This window comes from Carettochelys insculpta, chromosome 31, assembly GCF_033958435.1.
Source record: "Carettochelys insculpta isolate YL-2023 chromosome 31, ASM3395843v1, whole genome shotgun sequence".
In the NCBI taxonomy this organism is placed as follows: Eukaryota; Metazoa; Chordata; order Testudines; family Carettochelyidae; genus Carettochelys; species Carettochelys insculpta.
In genome coordinates, this window is record NC_134167.1 from 2,156,927 (window position 1) to 2,183,383 (window position 26,457).

The following is a 26,457-nucleotide window of genomic DNA, read 5'->3' on the forward strand; positions in this document are numbered from 1 at the left end:
CAAAGGAAGGGACCGAAACTGGAAGTACAGTAGGTCAGATGGCACACCCGGAATAAGAACTCAGTATTGCCCAAGGTTTCCTCATTGCACTGCAACCCCCTTCTGATAAAAACAATTACTTCCTGACCTGTTCCTGCCACTGGAGGGAGGGTGCAGAGAGAACTGAGGGCTTCAGCTGTAGGCAACAGCGCTGATACCAGAGCCCCACTGCCCTGGGCCTTACCTTCAGCTCAAGTGGTGGGCTCAAACTTTGGCTTCAGCTCTGTGCCTCAGCAAGTCTAATACTAACCCTAGTGCCCTTATTAAAGTGAGGTTGCAACCCACTTTGGGGTTCTGACCACTTTTCGCTCCACACTTTCCATCCATGTGTGGAATAAATTATGTTATGTGCACCGAAACATGCAGTTGTTGACCACCAGTAGAAACGCATGCTGCCAGTTCTGGGCACTCTGCCAAGCAGCTGGGCAGCATTTCTGTCTCACCTGCACAGCCGCCCAACCGCTCAGCCTGCAGGCAACACCAGGAGTCCCAGCCCACAGTCAGAGCTGCTGCTGTAGTGCCATACCTAGTGGACTACACTGCCTCTGTCATGAAGACACCCCTAACACTACTGCAGATATGGTGATGCTTGGGGATTCTGCCCCATCACCTTATTGTAAGAAGCTTCACCGCCAGACCTGCACTGATGAACAAATTAGATAGCTGGATAAGAGGCTGATCCCACACACAAGGTCTGCGTAGCACAAAAGACATCCAGACTCATCCATTCCCAGATCCAAACTTCACAATCCATCTCTAACCCATCTGTGCAAGGCTGATACAGCAGACCCTCAGGCTGGCATAGCCCCTTGTAGCTCCATTACACCAGCTGAGGATCTGGCCCAAGATTTTTTCTTCTGGGAATTAAGAGACCTCCAAAGATTAATAATTGTTTTTTTTTAAATAATTTAGTATCCTTGAAACTAACTTTGAAAAGAAAATGGAACGTAGGAACTGGCAGCCGGTGCCTCTCTTTATTCTGCCCACCTGAAAAGTCATGTGTCCTTGTGCTTAATGGATCAAGTTAATTAAAAACCCGTATTCTCCGAAAGCTGTTTTGCAGTGGCGCATACTGTGTTCGTTCACAGGCCTTAGTTTTGCCTGAGTCCAAAAGATTTAAACTAAGACAAATAAATGCCAATGAAAAGTTAACTGCAGTCAGGCACTTCTCAGTCCAGATGAATGGAATATATTAATTTGTGACGTCCTAGTGGCTTGTGGCCTAGCCTTGTTGTGACACAACAATGCTATTACCAAAAAATACATTCTATCCAGGTACTGTGGAGAGGGAGGAACGCATCCAGCTGAGGCAGATTCTGACAGCAGAGAAATTCAGTCCATTGATCCTTTTGTGCTCTAGAGGTGCAGCTCTGCCTGCAGCAGGCTGGGAAGCAGAAAATCAGAAGACACAGTAATGAACAAACTCTTTGCCAGATCCTTCTTGCCAAATGCTAAGCAGAGGAGAACTGCCGGTCAGCCCAAACCCTAAATGCCAACTTCCCAATGACAGACAAAGGAGTGGCATGCTTAGGGTCATTGATATCACCCAGAGTCATGGAAATTGCTGGGTGAGGGATAATGGAAGAATGTTAGCATCCCAGACCTCTCTCTGCTGGTGTGTCCCTATGCATCTCTCCTCAAGGGTGGAACAACCCAGTGCACAGAGCCTAGGCACCAATTAAATCCCAAATTAAAGGGCAAGAGTTCTGCCCATGCACCCAGACTCAGGATAAGAGAAAAGATTTTTCCCCACAATGGGAGAGTAGCTGCACTGCTGTTCCATTTGGGCCATTCCTGCCCAATAGCACTAATCACCTCTGCAGGGCCTTCTGCAAGCCCTCCTTTCCCCACCCCAACCCATGGAGAATAAGAATTGTACCTCACATTTCCCAGGCCTGCCCCTGCTCACCCCATGACACAAGGAGTCATGCCACGCTTGCATGTCCCTGAACAGCCCCTACAAATCCTGCCCACTCTTTGCTCAGCACAGCCGCAATGATTCGTGGCCAATGGCTCCACCATGGCTGTGGTCAGGCTTTGTCTCTACTGGCGCATAAGGTCTTGTGCCAGACTTTTGCACTAGAGTGTGTTTCGTGTTAAAGAAATAGTGTCCAGAAGACACACCAAACCTTACACAGTCAGAGGTGCCAATTCACCCTCCTTCTGTTCATAGGTCCTGGCATTCCAGTCCTTTTTTTCTAATGACCTTTGCTGAAGTTTCATCCTAGGCTTGCTCTTCCATGTCTTTTCTTGCTATCCTTTTCCTCCCATGATTTCTTTGCTTGTCATCAATCTCTCATTGTTATCACAAGTCCTGCCCACTTCAAACGTGCACTCTGGCCTATCTATCACAGAGTGCCAAGTTCAGCTTCCTCTTACTTTCGTCCATGTATCCTCTGTCTACTCTCTACTGGCCTGTCATTGTCTTCCTCATATGTTATTTCTATTACCGATATGTTTCTTTCTGCTGTCTCCCCATTTCCAAGCGGCAGGGCAGGCAGGGACAAGCGCATGCAACATACGCTTCTGCCTTTCAGTTATTTCCTTAATTGCTAGTCCCAAAGTACTTCTGCTCCGCAGGCACAGTGAGTGCTTCATTTCGATTACCGCCATCTCTCTCTGATAGCACAACACATTCTTCAAGCGCACAAAATCTTCTGGTTCAGCTTCACTCCTCAAACTTCTCTCAACTGTTCTTCTTCCCATATCCCCTACTGGTGTAACTTCAGTTCTCTGTGTTTACCTTCAGACCATGGTCTTCAAACACACATGCTCACTCTGATACCATCTCAGGTCCTAGAGACAGAATTTAAATGGAGAATGAGAATCTCTCTCAGTTCCAAATCCTCTGCTGGTGTAAATTAGCACAGTTTCATTGATTTCAGTGGAGCTGCATTTATTTATACCTGCGGGGGATATGGTTTTTTATTTTTAATTTTTTTTTTTTGCCTCTTCTACCAAATGCAGTAGCGATTTACATTCCCGCTATAAATGAGAGGGTGGTTCAAGGAAAGGGTTTACAGAAAAGATCCCTATTTAAGTCTCTGGGATTTTAGAGTATTTGTGATAATTTCTTCTGCTGAGTTTCTACAACATGCTGTTGGTTTTATCCCGATTAAATTCTTTAACATTCTTTTCCATAAGGACATTTTGTTATGGCTTGGGAAGAGAAACTTACATACTGGAGTGCAATAGAGAGATCAGGGTGGATTTAAGCCATCTCTGGTAGTGCTGGAAACTCCAGCCCAGCAGTGTCAGCATGAGTATGCAAGAACCAAGTTAGAAACGGGCTGGTTTCACTCAAGAAGCTGTACCTTCTTTTCCTTTAGGGAGACAGACACACTGGATGACAGATTAATGCTAATAAGCTGCCCCTCTTCAGTGCTCCTGCAAGCGCTGAAGTCAATGGGGGTCTTTTTATGGCCTTCAGCTGAAGCACGATTGGGCCAGTGGAGTTCTCTTTTTTTCATAGCTAGGGCCCCTGCTCAGCACTGGGGATTGCTGCACCAGCACACGGCTCCAGTGAGGGGCCCGCCCTAGGCGTACAACATGCCACCCACATGCTAGCAAATGCCAGAAGGGCAAGAGGTGAGCGGGTAAAGATTTTAAACATTTTTTAGGGGCACATTTGTCCCTTCCAAAAGTCAGCGAAAGGAATGCCGGTTGCTAATGGCTGTAAGTTAACAAGGGGAACTTCTGGCACCAGTTGCCGGGAGGAGGTGCAAATTTTCTTCCGACAGCTCATAAATGTTACAACATAACTTAAATGCACACGAGGGTCAAAGAAGCTATGACGACACCGTACAATCTTATGACTAGTTTCAGCCTCTCTGGTCTGATGTTCTGAATAAATAGCATCTGAGGCTATGACTGGAAGATTTATTTTCCAGTTGTACAAACAGGTAAAGCATATCAAAATGTTTCTCTGGATTAATTTCCCTTTTTGCCTTTAATATCCGACACATTTGGATGGTTCAGACAGACAGACACTTCTATGAGGGCTGATGTCATCAAGGTTTGAACCTACAACCTCCAGCATTAAAGCCGGAAGGCTGAACCAAAGCACTAAAATCAAGTGTCAGTTTTTGTTATTGCTTTCCATGGGAATGGCGCATCAAGTTCCCGTAAACTCATCTCAAAGCGCCAGCCCCCTCGCTGGGAGCTGTCACAGACTTGTATGCTCTTTGGATCAGGCACAGGCAGGCATGTATAACAGAGAGAGGAATGGTTTATGGGCCTAGGGCAGAGGAAAGTTATCCCACACATTTCAGGCCCACAGCTGTTCTCAGCTCATAAAACAAGTCCCACACTTTTGTAACTGTTGTTAGTATCACTACTGTTTTTGATACTTTGTGTGAATTGTTAGCCACAGGTGACAAGTATCAGAGAGGTAGCCGTGTTAGTCTGTATCTCTGAAAACATGCATCATGCATCTGATGAAGTGGGTCTTAGCCCGCTACAGCTTATGCTCCAAAATATCCATTAGTCTATAAGGTGCCAAAGGACTTCTTGTTGTTCTGTTAGCTAAAGGGTAGAAAATAAGACAGGAAATAGCATCGTGCTACTAAAAGCATCACTGCTGCACCCATGCTTTGACTGCTTTGTCCATTTATGAAAGCCGCATCTCACAAAAAACTATCTAATGGAACAGGAAATAGGTTCAGAAAAGGGCAACAAAGGCGAGCAAGGGTATGGAACAGCTTGCATTGTGAAGAGAGACCAGAAAGATGAGGACACCACTTTTTAGAAAAACAGACAATTTGAGAGAGACAGGACAGGGTCTATAAACTCCCAGTGTAGAAACAGTGAGCAGAGAAGTATTATTTCCCTGTTCACACAGTGCAAAACTGAGGGTATCAGTGAAAGCAATGACAAGGCAGAAGAGTTCATACAAACAAGGAAACCCTTTCTCACATAGCGCACACTTCACTTACAGAACTCATTTTCATGAGTTCTTGATGGCCAAAAGGGTAGGTTAAAAAAAAAAAAAAAGAAACAGAACTGGCTAAGTTCACAGAGGATAGGCCCATCAGTGGCTACTAGCCAAGATGCTCAGGGATATAACCTCATGCTTGGGGCAACCTTAAAACTCTGGACTACCAGAAGACGGGTGAAGACAGAGTAGCTCCCCCTAAAACTGCCCTGTTCTATATTCTCTCCCTGGCCTTCTGGTGCCGATCACCATTGGAGATGTAATACTGGGCTGAATGGACCATTTGTTTGACCCAGTCTGGCAGTGTCTATGTTCATATACATTGCTGTAGTCCTTCACGAATCACAGCCTCATCATGCTAGCTGCAGTACAAACCCCACAGTAAGATCATCTCTGCTCCCAAAGTGGGCGTCATTTTGGTCATCACTACAGGTTGCATCTCCTAAAGCCAGCATTCTCTGGTCTGGTAACCTCCCTCAACCGGCAGGACGAAGGATGTTCCTGGATCAGAGGGCCAGGACAGGAAGGGAAGCTGAGCTGGCCTCCTACAAGCCCCATGGGGGGCAGTGGAGCCAGAAGTGGTGTCTCTCACAGAAGCTGGGGTGCTGGCATTCCTCAAGAGTCACGTGGGGACAGGGAGGAGAGCCCACTGTGGTGGCAAGCCACATCTGCCCGAACAGGGAGCAGCACCCGGCTAGTGGGAGTAGCCAGGGACTGAGGCAAGCGGGGCACTAACCTCCCCTGGTCCAGCAAAATCCCTCATTCAGGCCCACTGGATTCCTGAGGGTGCCAGACCAGGGAGGTGGAACCTGTACCAGTGAACATAGGCCTTCTGGAGAGAAAGTATGTGTCCTTCCACCTTGAGGTAAAGAACTAGCTGGGAGATGTAGCAGATTCATGTCCTCTCTCAGTAGATGTGAGCCCTGGGTTCAACTGATCTGCTCCATTTGAAGAAATTCTGCATGACTGAAGGCAAAAGCCGGTAAATCTGGTCACCAACATATCATGTGGTACCAATGGCAGGGAATTTACCTTTTCTCCGAGATCTTCTGAAGAATGAGAATCTCCTTTGGGTTTGAATCTTAGAACATAGATTGTTGATTCTTGCTATATTTAACCCAAATCCTCAAATCCCAAATATAGGAGTTGGGCTTTAGATCCTGTCATAAGTTTGTCCTCAAACGAAGCCCCCCAGTAGAGCTTCAAATAAGTGGAGCTTAGGTAGAACAGGGATATGAACTTTATTCTAGTTGAGATGCAGAACTGTCTGCCAAAGTAACAGCTCACCTCTCCAAAAACCCAAGTGGAAACAATCAAATGTAGCATGCAGCACAGATGGCAAATGAGATGAGGAATTAGAGGCAGTCTTTTCTGTAAGAGATGTGGGGCAGACCTAGTAGACTACCTTGTGGCTGATATAACTAGTTAATTGTTTAAAACTATGTTTGTGTTATTTGTACCGTGGTTACTTTCAAAGCACTGACTGACTTCCCCATTGTGCCCCAGCACTGTAAATACAAAAGACAACAAGTCTGTTCCCTTACGTGTTTCTTCAGCTGGTGTAAACATCCACAGTTGATCAATGCCAATTTACACCTGCTGAGCATCTAGCCCAAACAGTTGGCCCTTCTTAATCCAAATGGTATTTGTTGGCCTCTATATCAAAGACCCTGGTTCTTTTCTGCATCAAAAGGAATGAGGAGTGAATTTGTTAATTCTTGACAAGCATACTGTAGAAGACTTTACAATACACTCAGAAGGGACATGTGGATTGGTGTCTTAAAGAGGAATCCAGGTGACTTGCAGAATTTTCTTTAGCTTTTTCAGTAGCCAGAGACATGAATATGAATCATGGGAGAATATGCAAGTCATTTCTCTGTGTAGTTATTCTGCAAACAGTGATTATTGAAACAAGGCTAGAGAAATTGCAGGCATCATAACAAATTAAACTTGGGACCGCATTTCCAGCTGCTTGGACCCACCTCTGTTGTGCTTTGCAAAATGGCTCCATTAGCATTCCAATGTCTAAGACTGTGCTCTGTACAATGTCCTGTTAGTCATTATTTTTTGCATGGACAGGCAAGCATGGTCAGAGGAGCTGGAGGATTTTGCAACAACCCCAAAAACTTGGCAGGTTTGCAAGACTATTTCTGGAACCTCTTTTTCCTTTTATGTTAAAGCCAGTTTCGTCCCTCGGTGTTGATGAGATTTAAAATGGAAGTGCTTTCCTAGTCTGAGTTTATTAACCATTGCTATTCATTAGTATCCTAATAGTGCCTCAGGTTCCCACTGTGCTATGTGCTAGACCCAGGCACAGTAGGAGACAGCCTATGCCCCAAAGAACTTACGCTCTGCACAGATAAAGGAGAAAAAAGGAATACTGTTTCTGCCAATTTACAGATGACGAACTCAGGCACAGGAAGATTTAGTCAATTGCTTTATGGTCACCCAGAAAGTCTGAAGAAAAGGCAGGAACTGTACACAGAAGTCCATTGTTCCAGTCTAGTTTATTTACCATCCTTCTTATCTATGCTGTATATGGGACTGACAGGTACTGTGTGTAAATAGTTTAGATTAGCTTCCCGGTTTTCTGAAGAGCCAAGCACCTACGAATCAATGTAGTCAATGGGACCAGAAGGTCCAAAGCAACTCAAAATCAGGCCATTTATTTAAGTATTTATTTCCTATCCCATTGCTGCTCCTTTCCCCCTATCACTCCCTGATCCTTTGTCTCCAAGTCACTCCAAATCCAACTGCACACCCAATTGTATCTGAGCGACACCAATTAGCTGTGTGGCCTTGAGCAAGCCATCGCTGGAGTCTGGGCTGTTCTCACCTGTATAATGAGGATAACAATACTGACCCTCCTAGTTTATGCACCTTGAGATCAACAGATAAAATGTTCTATGTATCAACTCTCCCAAAATCAGGGGTAAAGCAGAGTGAAAACATTTAGGTGGAAATGAAGATCTAGCAACACCAAAACAATCTGTAAAGATGGGTCAGTTTTGATAAATGTTAAAAAAAAAATTTGTTTTATTTGAAACAATTTTGTTTTGTAATGGCCTTCAATTTTATATTTTAAGAAGGTCAAAAACCTTTCAAGTGGTTGAAATAAAACATTTTGCTACAGGTCAAATAAAACATTTAATTGGACAAGAAAGATTATTTTTTAAAAAATTCCATTTACTGAAAATTCTGAACATTTTGGGTTTGGCTCAGCATGAACTATCCCTCCTCACCATTCATTATTTGGGAATTGCTACACAAACCAAAAAAAAATCTGCTATTTGTACACTGTAACCAGGAATCCAGCCAAGCCGCTGAACTCACAGGTCTCAACAGCTAACCCTGCCAAAACAAAGGGATGCCCTAACAGTCTGCAGTTAGACTAGACATTTTTAATAACTAGATGTCTGAAGCATCCATCTTTCCTTCGCTCAGCAGTCAGTGTGCCCATCGACTTCTGTGGGAATATGAGGACTGTAAGGTAGATCCTGAATTTCTGCCTATGGACAACTTCTTTGGTACAATGCAAAGGGGACAAGCCAGAAGGGTCAGAATAAATGCTCTTCATTTTGAGTTGGATTAGAAGCTGACTTCAATTAGTAGCAGCACTTTCACCATAATAATGCTTTACATCATAAAATGTATCGCTATCATGGATGAAAAGCCAACTTTGATCACCTAAAGCCTTCCTCCCTCCCACTGTTTGTCTGTCTTGACTATTTATCCTGTAAGGCTCAGATCTCTGATGGTATTTAGGCTCCTACCTACCATTGGTTTCAACATCTTTGAGGTTCTAGACCTTTATTCTTTGGGGGCAAGGACTGTGTTGTGCTATGTGTTTGTACAACACCTAGCTCACTGAGGCCATGATCTGAGTTAGGACCTCTCGATGCTACTATAATAACAATAACTTTTAAGTCTCTCTCTGAAATCATATACGCTCAATCATTCTAGCAGCCCCAAAATAACTTCCAATTGGCCTTTTAGGGGAAAAAATCTTGAATTCACATGCCTGTTCTTTAAAGGACTGGAGAGAGCAATGGAAAAATTCAATATCCAACTGTGAAGATCAACAAAAAGCCTTGATTTTATATAGGCTGAAATGATTACATTGTACATTGGCAAAACAAAAAGCAGTCAAGTACGGCTTCCTCTTTGTTACTATTGTACATTGGGTTGTGTTTTAAATGCTCTTGAATAGGAATAATACTTGGCTCTTCATAGTGGCTGTGTCTACACTAGCCCAAAACATGGCCATTTCGAAGTTTACTAATGAAGCGCTGAAATACATATTCAGTGCCTCATTAGAATGCCGGCAACTGTGGCACTTTGAAATTGACACAGCTCGCAGCCGTGTGGCTCGTCCAGACAGGGCTCCTTTTCAAAAGGACCCACCAACTTCAAAATCCCCTTATTCTTATCAGCAGATAGGAATAAGGGGATTTTGAAGTTGCCGGGGTCCTTTCAAAAAGGAGCCCCACCTGGACGAGCTGCGTCAATTTCAAAGCGCCGCAGCTGCCGGCATTCTAATGAGGCACTGCATATGTATTTCAGCACTTCATTAGTAAACTTCGAAGTGACCATTTCAAAGTTTTGGGTTAGTGTAGACACAGCCAGTATGCTTCATCTGAAGACCTCAAAGTGCTTGATGGAGGTGATTAAACAACTTAGAGCTTTTAAGAATTGTTTAAAAAAATTATCTTATTTACTTTCCATTGCTTTTGTTTGTGCCTACTCCTTGCACTTCCCTTGGGCCATGACATTAAATGCATGGTGTCCCTCTTTCGGCTTTTGCAGCGTTTTCTCAATCAGATCACTGGGACTTCCTACCTGAATCAGTGTTGCAATGACATGGTTCTTTCAGGAGGCCTCTACTAAGTTTGGGCCCCATTATGGCAGGTGCTGGACCAGCACGTGCTCAAACATATTTAGGCTGAGGAGGGGTGTGACTGCAGCTCATATAGCTGTACTCTAGCTAAAGACTAAAATAAGGCCTGTGGCTCTGAGCTTCACTGTGGGCTGCGCAAGCCTGCCTGGAACACGCTTGTTGAGCAGCTGGGGTTGAACCCTGAGCCGGGGCATCCTCCCTGCTCTTTTTAATGAGCTAACTCAAGTACAACTAACATGGGTATAGCAACATACGCTACAAATCCAGCCTGGGCTCCACAGAGCCGTATCTGCAGTGAGACTCTTTCCCCTCCCAAAAGATAAACCACGGCTTTGGCTACGCTTCAGACTGAAAGCGTGGCAATACCCAGGCCCAACAGAAGGGGGGGGGTGCAAAGAGGGCAGTTGCAGCAGGCCCAGAGCTCTCAGCTGCCACTGCTGCTACGGTGGTAGAGACAGCAGTGGGAGCCCTGGGCCTCTTGGAATTACTGCCAGAGCACTGCACCTGTAGCTCTGAGGGCTAGGGGCAGGCACAGTCTGGGTGGTGCCAAGGGCTGACTGCTGTCAGCTCTGCCCTTCCCACACAAAGTCCTGCCCCTTCCAAGGCACGGAGTCAGCCGCCCACCGCTGCAGACACCTTGCTCTGGGGCCTCTGGTGGTGGTCACTGGGGCATCACCACTGGGAGAGAGATGTCCCAATGCTCTATGTAAGCCACCTCCACAAGGGAAGGATCTAGCAGCACTGGGAACCTGGCTCCCTGTGCTGCAGTCTGGTTCAAACTGGTGCTTTACAGTGCTGTAACCTCCCGCACTCGGGGATGGGAGAGGTGGTTTTTTTACACCTCGAACCAGAAAGCTACAGTGCTGTAAAGCACCAGTGTAGACGTAGCCAAAGTAGACACAGAGTGGGAGGGGAAACAAAAGTAAAGTAACTGCTCCGAGGCCACGCAGCAAGTCAGTGGCAGAACTTGGCATGGAACCCAGATCTCACAAGGTCTGCCCTGTTTGGGATATGTTGCCTCTAAAACACCTAACTGTGAAGTATTGTGTGAAGTGGGATGGACATGTCTCCTGAGGTCTCTAGTGATCATTTTAAGCCCAGAAGCATGGGCACCAGGGCAGTAAGACACTGCTGTGATAGATGACTGTGGAGTACCAGGGAGACATGGAGATTTGATTAGTCATATCTTACTCTGTAGAACTCCACATGCCATTTAATGCATGACAATTAAATTCCTTTCATAGCCTCTAGACATTTAAGAGTACAGGAAGAATATCACAGCTGCTGATCCAAGTTGTCTTACTAATAACATCATCTGAGAATAAGGATGGATCCTGCTAGATACACGAAGGAAAATGACTGTGCTTTAATGTATTCTGGATCAGATCCTTGGCTAATGTAACTGGGCGTAGCTCTACTGAGTCTAACAGAGCCATGGCCCATTTATACCAGGGTGATAGGGTCCTCCGATTTCCACACCAGAGAAGAAACCTTCAAAAATAGGTGGGTTTTTAGAAATATTGGTTGTGGCCCTGACAATTCTCAGGCCCTAAGCTAAAGAAAGATGAGTGTTTTGATACCTTGACTTTTGTCATATAAATCTACATTTCTCACAATGGCAGGGACAGACAAATGAATAGGTTAGGTATTATACATTGCACGTTAACAGTATTGATATAGAAATGTGGCTAGGCTATTCTTGGCTTGGCTACACAGTATTAGAAGTGTGTTAATACAACCATGTCATGCAACTGATGTGTGAAAGTACATGGTCAAATTCACACCCTGGGTAATCAAGTGCCAATCCATTGATGCCAGTAGATTCCAAGCCTTTCAGTCGAGTAGATTCAAGTGTTTCTTTTCCCTGTCTTATATAAATACATTGAGCCGTAGCCTCAGCCTGTGTAAACAGACACCTCCATGTCCATCAATGGAGCTATACCAGTTTATATCAAGTGAGGACCTAGCCCTTCAATTCAATACTCAGATGCTGTCACCTGGGAAACCACAAAAGCTACAGCATCCCTGCTAATGAGTACCAATATCGTTAAGTCACTTACCAGAGAAGACTTTTTACCACCATTACAGGGAAAAGCATATTGATACCAGCATTACGCACAGCTAGTGGGACACAATTCAAAAACTCTTGTGGATCATGCTATTATTTTGCGACTTCTTAATTACAGGCATAAGGAAAAGGTTTGTAAATATGACTATCATACTGATAAAATGTGACAACCCTTTTTCAAAAATACAGTTAATATTCTATTACAGTTCATGATTTTCCCCCCAAATAACCCCATATTTATAATTTTCAATAAATGTAGACAATTTTCCCCACTACCTTTTATTATCTACTTTACTAGGCTTCTATTATTAGTACTCCAAACCATCACAAATTATTTTGTATGAATGATGCCACATAAAATTAAGTATGGATTTGCACAAATTCTCTTGAACCCTAAACCTCCCAACACCTGTACAGGTGAATAAATTATTTCAGAGATTAATTTCACTGACTTAAATGGGACTACTTAATTGAACAAAGTCATTCAGGTCACAAAATCAAGGCTTGGGTTTCTGCAGAACCCCATGGAGATAGGGTATGACTTACGGGTGCTGAAGGGCAAGTCCCTATAGAAAATCTCACCCAGATGTTCTGCTTTGACTGTACCATCCGTGCCAGTGGTGAATCAGCATCTGGGTACCAGCTATTCAAATGAGTTCTTAAGAGAGACTGGACTTGTTCTGTAAGCAGCTTCAGGGCGTGGGCCCAGGGCATACTTGGAAGACCTCTCCCAATCTGCTACTAGAAGTTGGCAGATTCCTGGTTGGCTCTCCATTCACCTTGGTTCTTTAGAGCTACAAACAAGCTGGGGCTCCTCAGGGAAAAGCACAGAAGGTGACAATGTTTCTCGGTTGAAATCTACATAAAGCATCTTTGGGCTGATTTCCTGTAATTTACATGAGAATGACATTACACCTGGCCAGCCAGAGCTTTAGGGTGCATATTTTCTTGTTGGGGGAGGGCAGAAAAGGTGCTCAGTTTCACATGGTCGGACACATTGGCAGGGATCCGGGGCTGTGGGCCACGGCTAGGGTTTGGAGACCGCCTAACTGAAATAAACTAATTTGAAAGGGCTCTGAGCCCCGCTTGCCTTTGACAGCCGAAGCCCAGGGTTCTGCAGGCCTTACCCAGGCAAAAGCCCCTCTCGGGCAGTTGGCCAACTCCCAAAACCCTTGCTCAGGCAGGCCGCCACTGAATTCACCCAGGAGCTTTGCCCGACAGGGAAGCCCGGGAGAGGCCTTCAGGATGGGCCGGGCTCGCGCTCTTCGCCCGGCCACCGGCTCTCACCCCCGGGAGGGCTGGGCTGGGCTGGGCTGGCGGCGAGAGGAAAAGGTCGGCCCCCAGCCGCCGGCGGGCAGCCCCCTCCATCCCCGCGCGCCCGGGGCCAGCCGCACCCACCTGCTCGCCGAGGTTCTGCAGCGCCTCCTTGCCCCCCGCCGGCCGGATCGCCACCCGCCCGGCCAGCGGCGCAGCGGGGTCCCCGCCCGCCACGTCCCGCTGCCGGGCCACCACCCTGCCGCGGCCGCCCGCCAGCGAGCCGAAGTCGATGGTCTTGTTCTCCCGCGACCCCTCCACCGGGCAGAACATGCCGCAGAACTTGGGCCGCGGCCGCGGGCTGCCCGCGCCCAGCGCCTGGAAGAAGGGGGGCACCGGCTCGTCCCGCCGCTCCGCCATGCTCGCGGCGCGCCCGCCAGCCCCGCACTGCCCGCCGCCGCCGCCGCCGCAGGGACGGGAGGGGAGGGGAGGGGCGCGCTGCGGCGGCACCCGGGCCCGAGCCGGGGGCGGAGCCGAGCCGAGCCGAGGCGGCCGGAGCTGCAGCCCCGGAGCCGGCGGAAGGAGCGGCCGAGGATCTGCCCCCGGCCCCGCCCCGCCTATTGTTCGCCCCGGGCCTAGGGCGGGAGGTGAGCACGGCGGGGGCGGGGGCGGGTAGGGGCCCTGCTGGGGGGGGGGGAACAGCTGGGGGGGGCGGCGCGGGTAGGGGCCCTGCTGGGGGCGGGGGAACAGCTGGGGCGGGTAGGGGCCCTGGCCTGCTGGGGGAGGGGCAGGGCGGGTAGGGACGCTGCTGGGGAGGGGACAGCTGGGGGGGCGGGGCGGGTAGCGACCCTGGCCTGCTGGGGGGGGGCGGGGCGGGTAGGGACCCTGGCCTGCTGGCGGGGGGGGGCAGGGCGGGTAGGGACGCTGCTGGGGAGGGCACAGCTGGGGGGGCGGGGCGGGTAGCGACCCTGCTGGGGAGGGGACAGCTGGGGGGCGGCGGGGCGGGTAGGGGCCCTGGCCTGCTGGGGGGGGCAGGGGGGGTAGGGACCCTGCTGGGGGGGGGCGGCGCGGGTAGGGGCCCTGCTGGGGGCGGGGGAACAGCTGGGGCGGGTAGGGGCCCTGGCCTGCTGGGGGAGGGGCAGGGCGGGTAGGGACGCTGCTGGGGAGGGGACAGCTGGGGGGACGGGGCGGGTAGGGACACTGTTGGGGGGGGCGGCGCGGGTAGGGGCCCTGCTGGGGGGGGGGAACAGCTGGGGCGGGTAGGGACCCTGGCCTGCTGGGGGAGGGGCAGGGCGGGTAGGGACGCTGCTGGGGAGGGGACAGCTGGGGGGGCGGGGCGGGTAGCGACCCTGGCCTGCTGGGGGGGGCGGGGCGGGTAGGGACCCTGCTGGGGAGGGGACAGCTGGGGGGCGGCGGGGCGGGTAGGGGCCCTGGCCTGCTAGGGGGGATAGGGACCCTGCTGGGGGGGGAAACAGCTGGGGGGTGGGGCGGGTAGGGACCCTGCTGGGGGGGAACAGCTGGGGGGTGGGGCGGGTAGGGGCCCTGGCCTGCTGGGGGGGGCGGGGCGGGTAGGGACCCTGCTGGGGAGGGGACAGCTGGGGGGGTGCGGCGGGTAGGGACCCTGGCCTGCTGGGGGGGGCAGGGCGGGTAGGGACCCTGCTGGGGAGGGGACAGCTGGGGGGGTGCGGCGGGTAGGGACCCTGGCCTGCTGGGGGGGGCAGGGCGGTAGGGACCCTGCTGGGGGGGGACGGCTGGGGGGGGCGGGGCGGGTAGGGGCCCTGGCCTGCTCGGGGGGGGACAGCTGGGGGGGCGGGGCGGGTAGGGGCCCTGGCCTGCTGGGGGGGGGACAGCTGGGGGGGCGGGGCGGGTAGGGGCCCTGGCCTGCTGCGGGGGGGGACAGCTGGCGGGGCGGGTAGGGGTCTTGCTGGGGGTGGGTGAGGGCGGGTCGGGAAAGCTGGGGCGTACCTGGCGGGGTGGGGCGGGAAGGGGACTTGCTGGTGGGGACAACTGGAGGGGCGGGGTGGGTAGGGGCCCTGCTGGGGGGCAGCAGCTGGAGGGGGGGCCCTTCTGAGGAGGGGACAGGTGGGGGGTAGGGGCCCTGCTGGCAGGGGACGACAGTTTGGGGGGGCATGGCGGGTAGGGGCCCTGCTGGAGGAGGGGAAGACAGCTGGGGGGGCAGGGCGGGTAGGGCTGAGGTGGGCGGGGGGGTGGGAACAGAGCAGTTGTAACCCAGCCGGGGCGGGGGTGCAGGGTGGGTAGGGCCGAGCTGGGCGGGCGTGGGGCGGGGGGACAGAGTGGTTGTAGCCCAGCCGGGGCGGGGGTGCAGGGTGGGTAGGGCCGAGCTGGGCGGGCGGGCGTGGGGGGGGGATAGGGTGGTTGTAGCCTAGCCGGGGCGGGGGTGCAGGGTGGGTAGGGCCGAGCTGGGCGGGCGTGGGGCGGGGGGACAGAGTGGTTGTAGCCCAGCCGGGGCGGGGGTGCAGGGTGGGTAGGGCCGAGCTGGGCGGGCAGGGGGGGGGGGGGGACAGGGTGGTTGTAGCCCAGCCGGGGCGGGGGTGCAGGGTGGGTAGGGCCGAGCTGGGCGGGCGGGCGGGCGGGGGGGGGGGGGGATAGGGTGGTTGTAGCCTAGCCGGGGCGGGGGTGCAGGGTGGGTAGGGCCGAGCTGGGAGGGCGGGCGGGCGGGGGGGGGGGATAGGGTGGTTGTAGCCTAGCCGGGGCGGGGGTGCAGGGTGGGTAGAGCCGAGCTGGGCGGGCGGGCGGGCGGGGGGGGGGGATAGGGTGGTTGTAGCCTAGCCGGGGCGGGGGTGCAGGGTGGGTAGGGCCGAGCTGGGAGGGCGGGCGGGGGGGGGGGGGATAGGGTGGTTGTAGCCTAGCCGGGGCGGGGGTGCAGGGTGGGTAGAGCCGAGCTGGGCGGGCGGGCGGGCGGGGGGGGATAGGGTGGTTGTAGCCTAGCCGGGGCGGGGGTGCAGGGTGGGTAGGGCTGAGCTGGGCGGGCAGGGGGGGGGGACAGGGTGGTTGTAGCCCAGCCGGGGCGGGGGTGCAGGGTGGGTAGGGCCGAGCTGGGCGGGCGGGCGGGGGGGGGGGGATAGGGTGGTTGTAGCCTAGCCGGGGCGGGGGTGCAGGGTGGGTAGGGCCGAGCTGGGCGGGCGGGCGGGGGGGGGGGGGGGGATAGGGTGGTTGTAGCCTAGCCGGGGCGGGGGTGCAGGGTGGGTAGGGCCGAGCTGGGCTGGGCTGGGGACAGGGAGGTTATAGCCGGGACTGTAGGGCGGGTAGGGCCGAGCTGGGCGGGCGGCGGGGGGGGACAGGGTGGTTGTAGCCCAGCCGGGAGGGGGGTGCTGGGCCGGTAGGGCCGAGCTGGGCTGGGCTGGGGACAGAGAGGTTATAGCCGGGACTGTAGGACGGGTAGGGCCGAGCTGGGCGGGCGGTGGGGGGGGGGGCAGGGTTGTTGTAGCCCAGCCGGGAGGGGGGTGCTGGGCCGAGCTGGGCTGGGCTGGGCACAGGGAGGTTATAGCCGGGACTGTAGGGCGGGTAGGGCCGGGCTGGGCGGGGGATGGAGCAGGGCGGGGAACAGGGCAGTTATAGTGCTGCAGGGGCGGGGCGTTTATTGCCCGGCGGGGGGGGGGCGGGGCAGGTGGGGCCGGTTAGTGGGCGGGGGGGGCGGGGCAGGTAAGGGCCGGTTATTGCCCTGCGGGGGGGGGCGGGGCAGGTGGTGCCGGTTCGTGGGCGGGGGGGGCGGGGCAGGTAAGGGCCGGTTATTGCCCTGTGGGGGGGGCGGGGCAGGTGGGGGTCGGTTATTGCCCGGCGGGGGGGCGGGGCAGGTGGGGCCGATTATTGCCGGGCGGGGGGGGCAGAGCGCGTAGTGGCTGGTTATTGCCCGGTGGGGTGGGGTGGGGTGGGTAGGGCAGGTGGGGGCCGGTTATTGCCCGGCGGGGGGGTGGGGCGGGGCAGGGCAGGTAGGAGCCGGTTATTGCCCGGAGGAGGGGGGTGGGGCGGGGCAAGTAGGGGCCGGTTATTGCCTGGCGGGGCGGGGCGGGGCAGGTAGGGGCCGGTTATTGCCCGGCGGGGGGGGGGCAGGGCAGGTAGGAGCCAGTTATTGCCCGGCGGAGGGGGGTGGGGCGGGGCAGGGCAGGGCAGGTAGGGGTCGGTTATTGCCCAGCGAGAGGGGTGGGGCAGGGCAGGTAGGAGCCAGTTATTGCCCGGCGGAGGGGGGCGGGGCAGGGCAGGGCAGGGCAGGGCAGGGCAGGTAGGGGCTGGTTATTGCCCGGAGGAGGGGGGTGGGGCGGGGCAAGTAGGGGCCGGTTATTGCCTGGCGGGGAGGGGGGTGGGGCAGGGCAGGGCAGGGCAGGTGGGGGCTGGTTATTGCACGGTGGGGGGTGGGGCGGGGCAGGTAGGGGCCGGTTATTGCCCGGCGGGGGGGGGCCGGTTATTGCCCGGCGGGGGGGGCGGCAAGCCCGCGGAGGGGGTGCGGGGCTGTTCCGGGCGGGGGTGGGAAGGGCAGGAGGGGGTGCGGCGCCCGGCCCGGCCGCTGGAGCGGGGCCCTGCCGGCTGCGGCCCATCCCCGCCCGCGGCTCCTCGGGGCTCCTGCCGGGCGCTGTCCTTCAGCACCAGCCGGCTGGCGCGGGCACGCGCGGCGGGAGCGCGCATCCCCCTCTGGCGCTGGCGGGGCCGCGGGCGGCTGGTCCCAGCCCGAGGGCGGAGCGGGCGCCCGGGTGCCGCGCGCCCTGTGCCCCCCGCCCCGCCCCGAGCGCGGCCCTCGTGCGCTGGGAGCGGCTGGCGGGGCCTTTCTGCGCTCGGCGCTGCGGGGGCCGGAGCCCGGGCTGAGCCAGGGGGGACACGGGCCGTGCTGCGGGCGGGCCCCGCGGGAGCAGCGCCAGGAGCTCCCCCGGGCCGGGAAAGGGAGCGCACAGCCCGGAACCACAGGGCCGCGCGGGAATGAACCTGCTCCCCGCTTCCTGCCGGGGCGGGGCCGTCCCCTTCCTGGGGCGTGGGGCGCCGCGGGGGGAGCAGGGAAGGGAGGTCCGGGGCTGTTGAAGGCCACGGCGGGGCTCAGCGGTCGGTCGGGCCGTGCGAGCCTCCCGGCGCGGCTCTACCGACACATGCTGCGGCGGCCGCAGTCCATGCGCTGGCGTCCGGCGATAGCCCCTGGCTGAGGCTCAGGCAGCGCTTAAGCCGCCGGGGCTGCGAAGAGCCTGAGCCGAATGAAAGTCCATCGCCCCGCCCCGCGCTCATGAAGGCAGCGGCGGGGGCTCGGACAAGCCCCGGGTCTTGCAGGAAAGGACACACCTCCCGGTGTTTCACAGCTGCTCCGGGTGCGTTCTCCAGCCAAGGCTCCCCCCCTCCCCCGCCCTCATCGGCTGCGTCCACACGCGCCCCAAACACGCAAATGGCCATTTCGAAGGTTACTAATGAAGCGCTGAAATGCACATTCAGGGCCTCATTAGCATGCGGGCGGCCCTGGCCCTTCGACATTGACGCCGCTGGTGCGGACGGGGCTCCTTTTCGAAGGGACCCGCATGCTTCGAAGTGCCCTTATTCCTGCGAGCAGATGGCAATAAGGGGACTTCACAGTATGCATTCCAGCGCTTCATTAGTACACTTCGAAATGGTCATTTCGAAGTTTTTGGCTAGTGTAGACGTAGCCTTAGGCTGTGGCCACACTTGGCCAAAACTTCAAAGTGGCCGTGCAAATGGCCATTTCCACGATTGCTGATAGGGTGCTGAACTGAATATTCAGCGCCTCATTAGCATTAGGACAGTTCCGGCCGCGGCACTTTTAGAAAGGACCCCGCTCCTTTCGCGGTCACCTTATTCCCTTCAGCGGAACAAAGACCCAGCTGCGTCCAGAGAAATCCTTGGCCAGCTCCCCCTTGGGGGATGATCATTTTGAACTGGTACTGAGCACTCCAAAAGTGAATGATGCTCATTTGAAAATATTAGAAGACTAAAAGAAAGGCTTTGGACACATGAACTTGATCTATTCAAGAGGCTAAAAGGGCTGTGAGCATTTGATCTCTTCCCCCCCACCCCCCTTGTTTATCCTTGTTGTCTTTTACAGCTTTTGTCCTTGGCAACCTCAACAAATGTGAGCCATTCTGGTGAATTTCTGCCAGTCAGGGGTTGTTGCCAGTGAATGTGAGTCCATGAAAACAGACTGCCTGAAATTTACATTGTGCCATCTTGGCCACAGCCAGTAGGACAAACATTTAGTCATTAGACAGTAGATTTTTCCAAAGGCACAACTGGAAATTGGGTACCTCATTCCCACTGAGTATGGAAGAGAGCGTTGGAAGTCAAACAAAATGCAAAACCCTCGCAAAATGCTCGCCTTCAAAATGACTCTTGAATCCCTGCATTTGAGTTTGTGAAAAGTGCTGCACTGCCATCACTGAAGTCTAAACTCTTTCACCTCGCTCCACACTGGCAAAGCACAGACAGCACCATGCAAGCTCCTTCACCCCAGCTCCCAAAAATACCTCCTAGGGTGAAGCTGTCTTGGAGCGGAGACCAACCAGAAGTGCTGACCAGTGTTCCCTGTAAGCCGGGCACTAGGGTGGCTGCTCAGGACAGAGTCAAACACTGCCCAGATGATCAGCACAACACCCTCTGCTAGGTTTGTTGCCTCTACTGGTGGTGGCCATTCACACCTGCCTCGGGGCACATAATTATTCCACATGTGGATGGCAAAGATTAGCGGGAACACTGGTGCTGACTGCAGTTGAGTTTTTAAGTAGGTCCTAGACATTCTCACAAGGGCCAGAGCATTAACATTTAGCTTACCCATCTGATTTCCATTCGTCATTGTTTCAGATCTTAGCCTTTTCCATTCGTCAGGAAGCTAGCATGCCAGAGATTCAGTGATGTGACACAGCAGCCACATTCCTCACCAGAAGAGGCTGCATTTCCGTTATCATAGAGGCAAACTGCAATTCAGCATGGAAAACATTTTGAAAGGGAAGTTGCTGTAAACTGCCTTGATTCAGGAAAGCATCTTAGCTTCAGCTCAAGTTAATGGGACTACATGCATTCTTAAGCGATTTTTTGAATTGTGAGATCCACATCTAGATCTCTTCTCCCATCTTCTGTCTCTTCACTTCTCCCCTACCCTTCTGCCTTAATCAGCTCCCCTTCGAAGCTTAAACGTGCCACTTCAACCCCAGCACCACTCCAAAGCGGCCTATGAATTGGAAACATTTTATAGTCTTGCAGTGGAAGAATTTTAGCAATCTGCTATTCCTATTAGCCCAGCAACATCATGAATTCCTGAGATTGCAACTCACTGTCCTTTTAAGAAAGACAAATGCAAGGTAACGCCTCAAGGGAATTCCAGTGTATTTCATCAAATGCTGGGGGCACAGATACCAGCAAATCTCTTCCTCTAGAATACTACCAGCTGTGATCGTAATTAAAGCATCCCTGGGAATACATGGCAACATACCAATGGATTTTCTGTGGATGGTACGTTTTTTACCCTACAACTGAAAATAAATATTCAAAAATATATTTGTGCTATCAGAAATATTTGTTTAAATATAGCTGTGTGAATTACTCATTCTTCGGTTTACTCACAGTTCTGGGGAAAAATAAATTTCAGGTCAAATGAAACATTTCATTTTGATTTTAAATGTTTCTTTTAAATGTTTTTTTTTAAAGAACACGATAGAAATTTCAAAAGAAAAAGCTCATTTTGAATAAAAACATTTTGAAAATACGAGAACACCACCTTTTATTTTTTTTTCAAATTTTTTATTTTTGTAAGTTTTTTTATTGCTGAAAAAGTTAGCTGAAAACAGTAGAAAGTTCCAAAAATATATTTGTCACCATGAGAGAAAAAATATTTTGAATAAAACAAATTTGCCCAACTCTACATTAATCAAGTTAAACCTCTGGGCTTGGCCAGAGTTGTTTTTAAGCACGGAGCACTATTTCCTCTCAGGAGAGTGTAAGGGCTGGAGGACTAGAATGGTTTGATCTATGCAACATTGTCCCACCACCAGCATTCCCTGTAAGCTGGGCACTTGGGCAGTGGCCCAGGAGAGGTTCATTACTGGGAACACTGTGTCAGGTAGGGTCTACACAAGGGCTTGCAGTGACACAGCTATAGACCCCAACGCAGACAAGGCCTTGCTCTGAACAGGTTTAAATGGTTTGGGGTTTAAATGCATAGCGGCTGCAGACATTTTTTTCTGTTCTGAGGACCACAGAACAGCTCACCTGGCAGCTATGCTGAGTAATTGTGAGGAAAAAGCTCCCTTTGCAGAGCATGCTCTTTGGTGTCCAGATCAGACCAGGAAATTCTGAGAAAGAACCACTTGAGTCTTCAGTGGCTTGGCTAACTTGAAACGGGAAAGACAAGTGATTGAACTGATTCCACCTTTATGAGCTCTGCCTGTAACAACAAGCAACCAGCCTGGAACCAGCAAAGCATTTCAGCATATGAGTAGTCAAACACTGGGACCAGTCATGTACTAAAACTTACACATGATTAAATGCTCCAGTGCTTGCAGGACTGAGCCCTAGAATACCATGGAGACCTTCCCAGGGCCCACTCAATTCTGCCACACTAGATAGCTCCCCAGATGAGTAGCTTTTATCCAAAGGCTTTTGGTTGGGAGAAGTCCTGGAAAGGAGAAGCTGTTTGTTCACACTTTTCTTTTCCCAACAGAAACAGACTTTTTTCTATTTGCTTTGCTAATGAGCGTAAATTTAACATTCTGATCAGATACTGCAAGCTCCATCCATGTTAGTAGTTCCACGGAAGTCAATGAGCATCTTTGTGTAAGGGTTGGTTATGTAATAATCTGTAGGGTTGGGCCTAGAATAACTGTCACTTAAGCTCAGAACTCATTCCCATTTTCCCCACACTCCAAAAAAAAAATCTGATTATGGCAGGGAGGAACAGTATCTTGGGGCAGAATTAGGAAAGTGGTAATCAGGCGCCGCCCCGGGTCTCACTCCTGACTCTGCCACTGACTCACTTTGTTACCTTTGGCACGTCACTTCACCAGTTTTGCATCTGTTTTCCCATCTGTAAAATGAGGATAATAGGACATCACTTCTTCGGGTGGACTGTAAGAATTAATTAATTCCAAGAGTGTAGAATACCTTGAGGTACTGGGATTAAGAGCAGTGAAATATTTAGTAATCAAATGAACTGACCTGAAGGCACATTGCATTATATATAAAATCATCACCCTGAAAACTGGCTCTGAGAATTTTTAATGTTACAGCAAAATTAGAGTCTGATACTTATACAAGGTGCATGTGTCAGCCTCATGGATAAAGGCCAGATGTTTCTGAGAAGCAATAAAATTAAACTGCAGCCCTCATCAGAGAATCTCTCTGCTTGACTCCAGGTGGATTGAGCTGGTGAGCCAAGGGTGCATTGGAGCCTTAGGACTTTAAGGAGACACTTTGTAATTGACACTACAAGACTAGCACCTACCCACATGGCAAATCCCAGAAGATGTCTTACTAGTAGGGAAAAATCAAGCTTCTTGGTCACACATCAGAGATGCTCAGAGAGCCCAAGTCACAAAGTATGTCACAAGGGGATGGTTACACTTCTTGGTGGAGAGTTGTAGACTGGAACTCTGGAGATCTGGGGTCAGTTCTTGACTCAGCCGCAGGCCCCCTGTGCAACCTAACAAAAGTGGCTTCGTTTTCCTGGTTCTCAGCTCCCCAGATGTCAAATGGGGAAACCAATACTTTCTCACCTGCCCTTTGTCTGGCTTCTCTTTAAATCGTAAGCGCTTCAGTGCAGGGATTGTGCGCGCAATACCTAGCACAACAGTACTGCTGAGCTTGGTTTGGGCCACTAGGCACAAACATAATAAAAATTATAGCAGCTGAGCCAAGTGCATGCAACCCAAATCCCCATGTTCTTTTCCCAGCTCTGGCAATGGTTCCCTTCAACTGAGGGGAGTCACTGCCCTTCTGTGTCACTTGGTTTTCCCATTTATTCATTAGGACTGATCATACTGAACTGCCACCCCAAAAGAATAGTTAACTTAGCAGCATCAGGTCCCCAGGGGCAGAAAATCCAGCAGGGAGGAGGCTGTGAGGCCTAAAACAAGAAGTGAGAGGAAGTGTCTGGAGAGGGAGTGTCTTCCTGCTGCTTAACAGATAAGTTCCAGACAGTTCTTGGCCTGATCCTGAGAGGCACTGAGCACCCACGATTCCTATTGACCTTGGGGGACTGATGCTGTGAACAGCAAGCTCCCAAAATTGCACAGCCCATTTGCCGCCCCGCCCCCCCCCCCACATCGCTTTGTATTGAAAAGTGGCCACCGATTCATCTCCTCTGTGCAGTGTACATGTGCAACTGACAAAAAGGCAAACACAAGATGATGCTGCAGTAGGAACACACAGGTCTCTCATGGGTTAAAAGGAAAACAAGCCTCAAACACATTTCAAGCAGTGTGTCAGCTGCAGTCTGCACTGAAGCTGCTCCTATTGCCATTCATAACTCAATCAGGAGGTAGCAAGTTGCTATAGTAATGGCACGAGAATGCTGCATGGCTGCTCCTCAGAGCCCAACGAAACACTACTTTCTTAAAGCAACCGGTGCTCCTCCTTTCTAGCGGGTGGTTAGATCACTGCAGACACTCTGTAGAAGTTCTTATTACCATCTAAGTGGGGCTAACTGCAATTTAACTGATGTAAGCTGATGGGAGCCTGGTTTACATCCAGGGCAGGACTTATGGGGCGGGCGATGCGGATAGCCACCCAGGGCACTGTGTTCAGGGGGTGCCATGGTTAGGCATTAGGGAGCAGGGCAGGCCATGGAATGCAGTGTGGGACAACCGGGCTCTGCAACAATGGGTGGAGGGAGGAGCCCAGGGAGGCAGTAGAGGCCAGAGACACCTATAACAAGCTTATCTGAGACCCCCTTCTCCCTAAGGGCGGCCCTGCCCACAAAGCACTTGGCACCAGTGTAACTAACATCAGTTTTAAAAAAGTCACACTTTCTGGTTAGCTGGTGCAACGCCACATACAGACAAGCCCTGTCCCGGTGGAAACCAGGAGTGATCCCAGGGAAGGCCATGGAGCTGAACTGGTATAAGGGCAGCTCAAAACCAGACCTGACCTCTCATGTGCACAGAGGTTGTTTCCACTTCCCTGAGCAATCCTGACCACCCTCCTAGTTCCCTTGGCAAGCACGCTGTGCCCTGTTACTCAGCACAAGTGCACAGGGTCAGAATCAGATCTTCCCAAAAGAAATGCTCTTGTACCACTGAGAAACAAGCACTGGGGCTGAAGTTCCAGAAGCGAGCCCTTGGCACAGGGGTGAGCTCTGCTTAAGTCTCTGCATAGGACACAGGCTTTGCGCCAGATCCCCCACAACTAACTCATTCAAGAGACACCAGAAAAATCCATTACATCAAATGGAGCCCATAGCGATTAACCTCCCTCTGTATTTCAGAGAGTTTGTCCATCTGCGGAGTGTCTGGCCAGCGGTCCGTGAAGCCATTTGTTCAAGAACTCCACCTAAGCAATAAGCGCTAGGACCCCCAAATTTGGTAGGCAGCTTCCTCTTCTGCTAAGACCAGGGTTGGTTGTGTCAGACAAACGGGAAATGCCTGGAATGGGATTGTTTTCCATAACAGGAAGGGTCTGAGAGCAGCGACAGTTTTAAAACACTTTTAGAACACTTGGACAATAAATTTTATGGTTGCAATTTTTAGTGATGATTGACTTCAAGACTCCTCTCCAGCAGCACAGAGGGGGTCAGAAAGCTACTGGAGATGCCCCAGGAATTACCCCCTCCACAATGGGCCTTGCTGCCCACTGTAAAGCAGCATAAGGCTTCTTACTCACTCTGTATAAAAGCTGTGCTGGGTGAGGGCTGGGGCAACTGGAGAGAGGGTACATTTGGAGAAGGAGGTAGGGGGAATGTAGTGGGAGCACCGTGCAAAGGGTGAATTAGAGCAGCCTTAAGATTGGTCTAATTTACATCACGGGCCACGGAGGGCCCCAAATTTCTCAACAACACAGGGGGCACACAGACACTTATACAACTCCCTTTCCATTGTTGCCCAGCTGCGCAGAACAGCCCAGAATCAGAGCCTGTAGGCGTTTTCCATATGGCAAAGGCCTTGGGCTGATCACCATTACAACCACATCACTCTGGAGTAACTGCAGTGGGTTCACACAACAGCAGCACATGATCCCTATTACTCTCCTATGAGCCCTTTCTACTGCTCAGAAAGTCAAGGAGGGGCAGGAGCCTTGCTTAGCCATTCGCGGAGCATCACCAAACCACCAGTTAACGCTCAGCCCCCTGGGCAGGGCCTGCTTTAATTCACTGTACTCAGCTGGGTGGCAGTCAGCTCTGAGGGGCTCAGGCGTTCCCTTGCCTAATAGATCCTACCTTGTCTTCTCCCATCTTTAATGCGGACCTGTTTGCTGCACAAAATGGGGATCTGCAGCAAGCAATTATTTCAAAGGCAGCCCTGTTGCCATGGTTACCAGTCACCAGGCTCAGGCCTTTTCAGCCTCTGTGGAGATCTGCCTTCCTCCAGGCTATGGCCTGTTCGTTAGATTACTGAAAGATTTTTGCTCTCAGGCAGCTGGCCAGATAGAAAGTTTGGCTAAGAACAAGTAAATGTGGATCATTCTTGAAAGTCCTGTATCTATTATCATGTGTGGCTGGCAAGTGAACCCAGGCAAATCTGTGTTCCAGCTCAGGGATCCTACAACCACAGTCTAGCTCCTCAGGCTCCATCCCTGTTGCTCTTTGCCTGGGCTCTTTCCTGGAAAACCTACGCTCTCCTCCCAGTTTTACTGCAGGATACAGCATTCCACGGGCTGACTTCACCCATTAGCTTGTCAAAACGCACAAAGTAAATACCGTTAAACCAAACTGGAAACACGTTGTCACACAGCTGTTCTGTTTACCTAGCTGCACATTTTAAACTACTGATAGAAGGAAAGTGTCATCAGCTCTCCTGAACAGTGACACTGACCTTTGCTGATAACAACCAGTTGCTTCCCAGATGACATCCGACTAATGTATTCAATCAAAAGAGCTTGACGTTGGAATGATAAACACTCATCACCCACGAGCCCCAGAGTAAAATTTCCTCAAAGGGATTTTTCAGCCAGTGCTTTTAATTAACATATAGGTTTGTGAGAATTAGGATGTGCAATTTGCAAACAGAAAAAACTGTTATCAAAGAAAGAACCTGTTCTGACCAACTCGCCAAACTCATTACATGTCATTCATCATTTCCTTTTGAACTCATTCCTGAGCATGGGGGCTGAGCTAAA

General features: G+C 52.0%; 1 protein-coding gene across 1 annotated transcript in view; it reads right to left on the minus strand.

Annotated features, from left to right (window-relative positions):
- The window catches only part of DPYSL2 (dihydropyrimidinase like 2), a 76,943-nt gene extending 63,263 nt beyond the window's left edge, over nucleotides 1–13,680 (minus strand). Inside the window, exon 1 of the mRNA XM_074981540.1 lies at nucleotides 13,336–13,680. Within this exon, the coding sequence (XP_074837641.1) occupies nucleotides 13,336–13,611 (276 nt within the window). The 5' untranslated portion in view covers nucleotides 13,612–13,680. The remainder of the gene's footprint in view (nucleotides 1–13,335) is intronic.
- Nucleotides 13,681–26,457: the final 12,777 nt, after the last annotated feature.